At 44.8% G+C, this 10,530-nt stretch overlaps 1 protein-coding gene across 1 annotated transcript in view; it reads left to right on the forward strand.

The window, feature by feature from the left end:
- LOC137536676 (pancreatic triacylglycerol lipase-like) overlaps window positions 1–9,149 on the forward strand; it is a 72,722-nt gene extending 63,573 nt beyond the window's left edge. Inside the window, exons 11-13 of the mRNA XM_068258912.1 lie at window positions 3,364–3,475; window positions 5,289–5,456; window positions 9,086–9,149. Coding sequence (XP_068115013.1) covers window positions 3,364–3,475; window positions 5,289–5,456; window positions 9,086–9,149 — 344 coding nt within the window. The remainder of the gene's footprint in view (window positions 1–3,363; window positions 3,476–5,288; window positions 5,457–9,085) is intronic.
- The last annotated feature ends 1,381 nt before the right edge of the window (window positions 9,150–10,530 follow it).

Genomic DNA, 10,530 nt, shown 5'->3' on the forward strand with positions numbered 1-10,530 from the left:
AGTGGGTTATTACAGGGAAGAACAGATGTAATTAATGCACTGGCGAATTGATAAGGGGGGGTCAGAGGGCAATCTGAGCGTGTTGGCGGGTGATTGGGTGCCCGCAAGGGGCAGATTAGGGTCTGATCTGATAGGTAAAAGTGACAGGTGGTGATAGGGGGTGATTGATGGGTGATTGATGGGTAATTAGTGGGTGTTTAGAGGAGAGAATAGATGTAAACAATGGATTTGGGAGGTGATCTGATATCGGATCTGCGGGCGATCTATTGGTGTGGGTGGGTGATCAGATTGCCCGCAAGGGGCAGGTTAGGGGCTGATTGTTGGGTGGCAGTGACAGGGGGTGATTGATGGGTGATTGACAGGTTATCAGGGGGGATAGATGCATACAGTACACAGGGGGGGGGTCTGGGGGGGGTCCTGGGGAGAATCTGAGGGGTGGGGGGGTGATCAGGAGGGGGCAGGGGGCAGGGGGGGGGGATAAAAAAAAATAGCGTTGACAGATAGTGACAGGGAGTGATTGATGGGTTATTAGGGGGGTGATTGGGTGCAAACAGGGGTCTGGGGGGTGGGCAGGGGGGGGGGGTCTGAGGGGTGCTGTGGGCGATCAGTGGGCGGGGGGGGGGCAGATCAGTGTGTTTGGGTGCAGACTAGGGTGGCTGCAGCCTGCCCTGGTGGTCCCTCGGACACTGGGACCACCAGGGCAGGAGGCAGCCTGTATAATACACTTTGTATACATTACAAAGTGTATTATACACTTTGTAGCGGCGATCGCGGGGTTAACATCCCGCCGGCGCTTCCGTATGGCCGGCGGGATGTTACGGCGGGTGGGCGGAGCCAGTTGCCGGGGGAAGCGCGCGTCATCAATGACACGATCGCTCCCCCGGCATAGGAAAAGGACGCAACACCCTAAGGCGTATTGCGGTCCTTAAGGCATCCACTTTGCCGCCGCCCATGGGCTGTGGGCGGTCGGCAAGTGGTTAAGGCTGCTTACACACTAAGACGTTACAGGCGCACCTTAGTGCGCCTGTAACGCTCCCCCAACGCACAACAATGTAACACAAGTGTGCTGTTCACACAGCCCACGTTGCGTTACATGTAATGCTGCACGTTGTTCGGAAAGTGCAGCATGCTACGGCGTTAGATCGGCTATAGCCGCGTTAGACTGTTTGCACATGCGCAGTGGGGGGTGAAAGGAGGCGGGGAGATGCTGCTACAGTTGCCGCGCACATGGCTACTTAATATTCACTGCACTGGCGGCCGCTGATTGGCCGGCGGGACCACGTGATGCGACCTTAACGTAGCATTAGGTGCACGTTATGCGACCTTAACGTAGCACCTAACGCAACGTCTTGGTGTGCAAGTAGCCTTAAGGTATACTTAAACCATGATTAAAAAATAATTTTTACTTACCTGGGCTTCTACCAGCCCCCTGCAGCCGTCCCGTGCCCTCGCAGTCACTCATGGATCTTCCAACCCCCCACCGCCAGCTAGATGCGTATTCGCCGAAAGGCTTACTGCGCCTGTGCAGACCTGGCCACGCGTAGCCTTCTTTACATTCCCCTCCGCAATAGTGTCCTGTGCAGGACGCTATTACGGATGGGAAGGCCAGGCCTGTCGGGCGAAAACGAAACTAGCTGGCGGCGGGGACCAGAGGATCAGTGACTGTGAGGGCACACGATGGCTGCAGGGGGCAGGTAGAAGTCCAGGTAAGTAAAAATGATTTTTTAATCATGGCTTTAGCATCCCTTTATATGCATGCTCAGGGTCCCTTTAAAGAAAACCTGACCTGAAAATTAAAAGTCAAAATAACCATGCACAGGTCATACTTATCTCCTGCGTCGTCTACTTCTCAATCTTTCTCCTCTCCTGTGTCCCGTTTGTCCACTGTGATCAATGGAATTCTTCATCCTCCATTTTGAAAATAGCCATTACCCCATAACAGCTTCCTGGTCAGCACACTGTTAAACTGTAACATCGCCCACTTGAGCCATAGGGAAACATGGACATTATCTGGCACATCAGTTGTCCTCTCGGCTATAACTGACAGCAACTGATATATTTCAGTTCTTACAAAATGTTGTAGGGATTGCTGTCAAAAGAAAATGTTGAGCTTCAGAGAGGAAATGATGGCAAAGTAACTATGTAATGTTTATTTGAAGTTACCTCATGTGTTTATTTTAAATAATTTTACTCACTACAGGTTCCATTTACTGTAAGCATGCTTTAAATAGGATAATATTTTATATGAGACATCCATTAAAAAGTTTTGCAAAAAGCATTGTTTTGAAAATTAGAAAAAGGAAGATAACTGCTGCCCCAGTTCACAGATCTTCATCTCCTCCTCATTTACCTGAAGCTGCCTGCTCATGCCTCCTCTTTTCTCCCCATCAAACTTAAACCATAATAGGCCAATAGTTGGCAGAGAGTCATATCTTCACCTGACAAATCAATGGCTCTTGCCTGCATGCCCAACCTGACTGAATGTGAGCAGGCAGCCGACAGTCGCTGAGAATCTATGAAATGGTACAGCCAATAGTGTCATCTTTAGTTATGCAAAATAATTTTGTTTTAAAAGCTCAAAAAAAATGTGGCTGAACTAGGGTCACTATTGTGTTATATCATTGCTTTATATAATATATTAATAGATTATCTCAAAATGATATTACACCTGTCTGGTGTTTCTAATGCTTAATAACCTTTAGATAGGCTCTAGGCCTGATTTATACTTTTTCTGCCCCTACCCCAGGTATGTGTTCATGTGCAGTAGGTGCAGTAGGGGCCCTCATTCCATGTGCAGCCCCACCATTCCATGTGTATCATCCATGAACTGTAGCCCTTCTCATTCATGGACAGCTCCCCTGAGCTTCAGTTTCCCTTTTTCATGTGTCGCTCCGCATTTTAAAGTGGACCTGAACTCCTGCACAGGACACAAGAAAAACATAACATAAATGCACCCTGTATGTATTTATAGAGTTAAGCCTGTGTAATTACCCCTCATTTGTGTCTAATCACTAGTTGTAATTTGATATCCCCCCTGTGCCACATGACTGCCTATGGCAGATAGCTGATAAGCCCATTTGAAAGCACAGGCTGTAAACAATATGTTTGCTTCCATGAATCAGGAAGTAGAAACTGTGCAGATTTATTTTAGGACTTGTATTGGCTGTAACAAAGAAGTGTTTTTTGTTTAAAGGTTATTATGATGTTGTGTAACTTTTAGAGCAGAGAGGAGTTCTGAGTTCAGGTCTGCTTTAAGGCTCTTTCCACCCAAGGCCCGGGCCTCTGTGGCCTTTCCAGAAACGTGGCCCTGCATAGGCTATTTCCGTATTATGTAAGTAACTGTAAATCGTGTTGTTCCTGCAGGTTTCCGGTATAAAGTGACTATATTGACCTCTGGCTCCCGTACTGTGGATGGATACATGAATGTTGCTTTATACGGGCCAAATGGAAACACCCGTCAGTATCGCATATTCAAGTAAGAGAGCAGCTGGGTTTGTACTGAGGATTTGGGGGAATTAGTTTGAAAGGAACCTGTGATTGAACAGTGGGTGTGTTGTGGATAGATTCTAGTTCAGAACTCCAGTGAAATTAACATAATTAATAAAATTGCTTATTTTTATGTTTGATTATTTAGTCAGTGGTTGCCCCATTGTAAAATCTTTCCTCACCCTGATATATACATTCTGAAATTTATCACCGATGGCGACATCTTTAGTCTTGCCAAGGGAAGCTCTGCGGAATGTTCCTTTGCTGTGAGTTCCAAAGCCTGTACAAACTATACCTGGTCTCACAGAATGCTCTGGAAGGAGAATTTCACATTGGCCATTACCGCCGCGAGTGATCAACCACTTTTGACCGAGATCTTTCCAACATTTCTAAACAACGCATTTCACCGACTTTGGCCCAAAATCGGTCAAATCATCGATCTGTCATGCTTGTTTTGCGGCACTGATTGTCATCTGAATCAATACAGTTATTGAATCGAATGGCCAATCGGGCCGCAATATCAGTAGATCTATAAATGGTGCCTGTACATGGTACAATTTTTTTTCTATTACATAATTTAGTTAGATTATTCTGTTAGATCGAACATAAAGATTTTCCAACATGTCTGATTGGATTTTTATTGACAAAAAACAGGATCATCGTTTTCTTGATCGAAAAAAAAAAAAGATTCTTTTAGATTTGATCCTTTTGTTCAAATAAATGGGAAAATCAAACGTTTTTATTGTACTGTGTATGGGCACAATAAGAGTTGTTTTGGAGATCACAGTGGAGTTTACCCTATTAATTGTTCAAAACATGAGAGCTGGCCACCTCTGCTGGCTGCTGTGCCGTACAGGTGTATTTGGCCCACCAGTCTTAAAGTGGATCCGAGATGAAAAACAAACTATAACAAGTAACTTGTCTATATATCTTACCTAAAGTTTAGATAGTTTACACAGCAAATCTAGCTGCAAAAAGCTTCAACAGTTTATAATTATGTATTCCTGGGATGCCATGAGAGTGGCAATGTTCTGTTTGTCACATTACACACAGGAAAACTGCTCTGCATCTCCACCCCTCAGCCTGTGAAAGCATCACTCCCCTCTCCTCCCTCACTCCTCCCCTCTGCCTCTGAAATCTCTGGCTAGTAACCTCCTCCTCCTGCCCAAACTGAGCTCCCATAAGCCCTTGCTACATGAGTCTGAGAGTGCCAAGGCTCTCTGGAGAAGCTGTGGGTGAGACTTGTTTAGTTTATAGAGAATTAGATTATTAAAAAAAAAAAGGGATTTGGCTTGAGGAATGCCCTATAAACTATATGAAAGGGACACAAATATGCAATGAGTAAAAGTTTACCACTTTAACAGCTCTAAAGTACATGTAGATGCATTTTATTTTACACGGCACCAAGTTGCAATACAGGTGGTATGATTGGCATTGTGTCTGTGAATGGGGGAGCCCATATCGTGATGGGGGAGAGGTGGCGGACAGCAGTGCAATGCAGCTTCAGTGAACAGGCACTAACAATATGAATGGGAAAGAAACATTCCACGTTGTTTTTTTAAAGGGGAACCTGGAGTGAGATGGAGGCTGCCAATGTTCATTTCCTTTTAAACACTGCACATTTCCTGGCTGCCCTGCTGGTCCTCTGCCTTTGATACTGGCCTTGCAATGGGGGCAGAGCCACAGGCTGCTTGGGCAGTGGATAGGAATGAGACACACAGTGATAGTGAAATGAACATTATTTAATTATACATTATTTATAAAAATACATTTTTTACTCAAGTGAATATTTTGTCTTTTAGAGGAAGCATTGGAGTCTCCAAATCCTTCACAGCCTTCATTGATGTAGAAACTGATGTTGGAACACTTAATAATGTGAAGTTTCTCTGGAACAATGACATCATCAACCCTCTGCTGCCCACACTGGGCGCTTCATCTATAACTGTCCAAACCGGCAAAGACGGCAAGACGTAAGTATTCAATTACCATATGTTTCTTATGCCTTAGGTTATACATATAATTGCATAACACCCACTTTTATGCACCCACATTTACTAGCACTTTTAAAAAGAGATTAAGAGTGGCATATATTACCAGGGCTGGATTTCTGTGAAGGCCACAAAGGCCCGGGCATTAGGCGGCTGTAGCCCATGAAGACACCTGGCTATGAAAGTTGCAACATTTGAAAGAGAAGCCTATAAATGGGGAGCAACAGAAATAGGGAAGCTAAGTGCCCCAGGAAGGTGTTTTTTGAAAGAGAGGGGCTGCAGTACATGGATGTTACACATAGAAGAGGGGGCTGCACATGGAAGGGGAGGGGGGATGCTGTACATGGAAGGGGAGCCACAAAATACTTGGTCTAGGGGCAGAAAACGTATAAATCTGGCCTTGAATATTACACCATGTGAATGGCCGCCAATGAGGATGACTGGATGAGTACTGTATATCGTGAATTGGAACATGAAAGTGTTTCTGTGTCAAAATGCATATATAAATGTAATGAGTAATGACACTTGTGTGAAGTCTGTTTACTTTTAGTTATAGATAAGCTTTAAAGTCATCAATTAAATCTATGATGTTTGTATCAGGTCATAGGAAGTGTGTGTCGCTGAGTTTGCTTCCCCCAGTGTATATGAGAATAGTTGTTGGTTTCCTTGAATGTGTGTCCTGTTTGTGGTATTATTAAACTTTGATTAAACAGAGTATGCATGGTAAATAAGAGCATGAACGACTTACACCTTCCGCACATGTGACCCTAGGCCTAGAGGCATTGGACATTTTGTAATATAAATTCATAGAAGAAAGAGCCCTCAACGAAATGATTCTGTCTAGTAAACTAATTAAATAATTCTAAGATATGTTTCTCATCAAAATGATGTAAATGTTATGTTTATTTTATCAATAAAGCAAAATAATGACCTTTTGAACGTTCCTTATCTCAAGCTGTTTCTCACTGTTTCTTGGCTGTTTAACCCTTTGCCAACCGATCCAGGCCAATTGGCGTGAAGGCAGCGGCAGTCCCAGGACCGCTCCACGCCGATTGGCGTGAACGGCCGTCTGAGGGGCTAGCAGGAGATCACACGTGCTCCAAGTGCGCAGTGCGCCGCAGCAAAAATAAATGGCTGTCACCATGCACTGGAACATCGGCGTGGTCATGATAAGCCATGGGCAGACTTAAAAAAAAACCACACAAAATAAGTAGCGCTTTTATTCACAGAGATTAGGTCCGACCAGATACATTGTAGATAAAATAATCAAGTAGTTACATGCCACATGATAATTCATCAAGCAGTCAAATGGCAGCACATTTTCCTACAAAATGCAATCAGATTGGCAGCAGATATCCCCACAAAATGCAATCAGATTGGCAGCAGATATTCCCACACAATGCAATCAGATTGACGGCAAATTTCCCCACAAAATGCAATCATATTGGCAGCAGATATCCCCACAAAATGCAATCAGATTGGCAGCACATTTCCCCGCAAAATGCAATCAGATTGGAGGCAGATAATCCCACAAAATGCAATCAGATTGGCAGCAGATACCCCCACAAAATGCACTCAGATTGGCAGCAGATACCCCCACAAAATGCAATCAGATTGGCAGCAGATATCCCCACAAAATGCAATCACATTGGCGGCAGATATCCCCACAAAATGCAATCAGATTGGCGCAGATATCCCCACAAAATGCAATCAGATTGGTGGCAGATTTCCCCGCAAAATGCAATCAGATTGGTGGCAGATTTCCCCACAAAATGCAATCAGATTGGTGGCAGATTTCCCCACAATATGCAATCAGATTGACAGCAGATACCCCCACAAAATGCAATCAGATTGGCAGCAGATTTCCCCACAAAATGCAATCAGATTGGTGGCAGATTTCCCCACAAAATGCAATCAGATAGGCGGCAGATTTCCCCACAAAATGCAATCAGATTGGCGGCAGATTTCCCCACAAAATGCAATCCGATTGGCGGCAGATAGCCCCACAAAATGCAATCAGATTGGCAACAGATATCCCCACAAAATGCAATCAGAATGGCAGCAGATATCCCCACAAAATGCAATCAGATTGGTAGCAGATATCCCCACAAAATGCAATCAGATTGGCAGCAGCCAGCAGATTTCCCAGTTTAGGTAGGCAGGTATATAGGTGTCCCCAGTATAGATATACCCAGGTCTAGGGGTCCCCAGTTTAGGTAGGCAGGTCACCAGTTAGTGGAGGCCCCCATGCTGGTAGGGGGGCCAGTGTAGCTGCCTCTCAGGCTGCTGAGTCACTCACTCTTGTTGTCTCCACTGAGTCTCAAGCAGCGTTCCGTTCCCCCTGCGGGCTGCGGCGTCTCCAGCCAGGCGGCGGACGCATTGATGATGCGGTGCGTGCAGACGAATGTCACGTCTGATGCCTCTTATAGGCCTGCGGACCGCACCGCACTAGCGTTGTGACATCCCCATGCAGCGCCAGGCTGGCTGCATATCTCACTGGCGCTGGCTGCCGCAAGATAAATGGAAAGAGGGGAGGGGGGCCCTTGTGTCATGTGACTGGTGACGTCACACTGCTATCAAAGGGCCTACCGATTTTTACAACGGTAATTCGGTGGGCCAGTACAACGCTGGACACGGCTGTCCCCCTGGGGCACACAGAAGCGATCTGTTGTGATAGGCTGAAGCCTATCACAGCCGATCGCAGTAATTGGCTGATGGGGAGAGGGAGGGAGTGAGGAAAAAATAAAAAATAAAAATACAAAAATGTAATTAAATAAATAAATAAATAAATACTTAGAACAAATAAACAGACATGCTAGGGGTGATCTGACCCCACCAACAGAAAGCTCTGTTAGTGGGGAGAAAAGGGGGGGATCACTTGTGTGCTGACATGCACGGCCCTGCAGCGAGGCCTTAAAGCTGCAGTGGCCTATTTCATGAAAAATGGCCTGGTCTTTAGGGGGGTTTAACACTGCGGTCCTCAAGTGGTTAAGTGCTTCAGAAAAAGGGACTGTATTCCACCCAGTGGGTCCAATAGCTCAGAGTCAGAGAAGTTCTTTTGCATAGATAACAACTGAAGTTTTTTTTTAACTCTTCCTGTACTCGAAAATAATATGAGACTATTTTCTTTGCTATTCTTAGCTGTACTACACATACAATTCATTATCTCATAAGTGTATTTTCGCTTCAGGTTTGCTTTAAGGCCTGTACACATGTTAGATGGATGTCACCCAATGTGAATTGGGACCCTGACCCCTCAGGCAACACAGCGGAGCCAAGACTGTACAGACGTACAGTATAGTTGGCCTGTAGGCCTATGACATGTTCTGTTGCAATGCGGGGGCAGAAGGCTGATGAAGTGGTGCACATGTGATGTCACGCAGAGGGCGCGACAAGCTGTGAAATCAAAGCTATAATTCGTCGCTCGGCCAGGTGGCAGGCAAACGCTGCTATACACACGCCAAATTATCAGTCGTTATTGGCTGCCTCAGCTGACTTTAATCTAGCATGTGTACGAGCCTTAACCGTTTAGTGTGTTTATCCCTAGAAGAAAGGCTAATTTGTTATCATAATGTATTTGTCACAAACTGGATTGTTTGATTCCTTTACAGGTCCACCTTCTGCAGCAGCGGAACCGTGAGAGAGAATGTTCTTCTGACGCTGAGTCCTTGCTAGAATGTGAAGACTTTCTAAAATAAAATATTGTTGTGCAAACTGTGTCTAGTCTGCCTTCATGCATATTCCACCTCTGGTCTTAAAGTGAGTCTAAGATCTTAAAGTGCACCCGAAGTGACATGACGAGATAAACATAGGAGCATATAATACTCGTCCTTCTAAGACATTTTTTGAAGTCCCCTTCTGCCTTGTCCTGTCCAGCAAGTGTAAAAAAACTAGAGCGGTTGGCTACACAAATTAGATTATTTATCAGCTTCTTAAATGTTACAGAGTACCCAGCAAGCTCATGGTAAACCAGAACGTGTGTAAGGGGTTACAATGGACCAAAAAGCCCTCTTAGTAAGTATTTTAGTAAGAGGGCTTTTTGGTCCATTGTAGCCCCAATGTGTTCTGGTTCACCATGAGCTTGCTGGTTAGTCTGTACCTCTGGGTGTTTCAAGTCCTGCTCCCTAGAGCCACATTAATCCATGGCATGCACTGATGAGGATCAATCACTACGTAACAGATTCTATGCATGTTGGATTATTTCAGCTCTGTAATATTAATAAGCTGACACATTATTGCATTCGAGCAGATCTGGAGGTGTCACAGCTCCATGACACTTCATATAAGTTCTCATTTGCACAATTAATATTGCTCTAAAACCAGTCTCTCCAAAAGTCTCGATATCTTTTCAAACACCTAATGGATGATACAATTCTTCACCACATTAGCTTCACTTTAAAACAATATACGCTCACCAGAAAGCTTGGCTGACCAAGTCACAGGTCAGCATCAGCGCTTGTTGGGGATCCTCCCCTTGTACACTGGCAGTCTGCAGCTTTAGCTCCTTCATACAGGGAAAGAACTCCACATAGCGTAATACTGTTACACATTTAAGTCACCTCCTGTGCTTAAACATGAAAATAGGTGATAGCAGCCCTCCACCATAAACGCTCTGAGCCGCTCACCAGATCTAGTGGCGGACCCTCTGTGGAACCAGCAGACAGCGCTCAACTCCTCTGGGCAGATTCAATGATCACCAGTACCTTAAACTCAAAGATAAGCCTCCATAGCGCAATACCGTTTTTATGAAAAAATAATAAGTTAAAAGATTCCACTCACAAATAGCTGTTCAAATGCGTATTGTAAAAGTCCACGTGGGGTTGTTGTCTCACAATGTTAGAGGTACAGATAGCTGGGGACAAAAAGGTTTTTTTCCCTGTAGAAAATGCACACCATGTGAAAAATTCTGTGGAGTGAGAATGGGGAATATTATTACCAAATGGGAAAAACGTATGATATTAAAGATTTCATCAACTGCTGCAGTACCCACGTGGTGTACCTACTGTGGTGCCCATGTGGGCTGCAGTATGTGGGAAGAACTAAGAGGAAATTAAAA

Source organism: Hyperolius riggenbachi, chromosome 10, assembly GCF_040937935.1.
Source record: "Hyperolius riggenbachi isolate aHypRig1 chromosome 10, aHypRig1.pri, whole genome shotgun sequence".
Lineage (NCBI taxonomy): Eukaryota > Metazoa > Chordata > Amphibia > Anura > Hyperoliidae > Hyperolius > Hyperolius riggenbachi.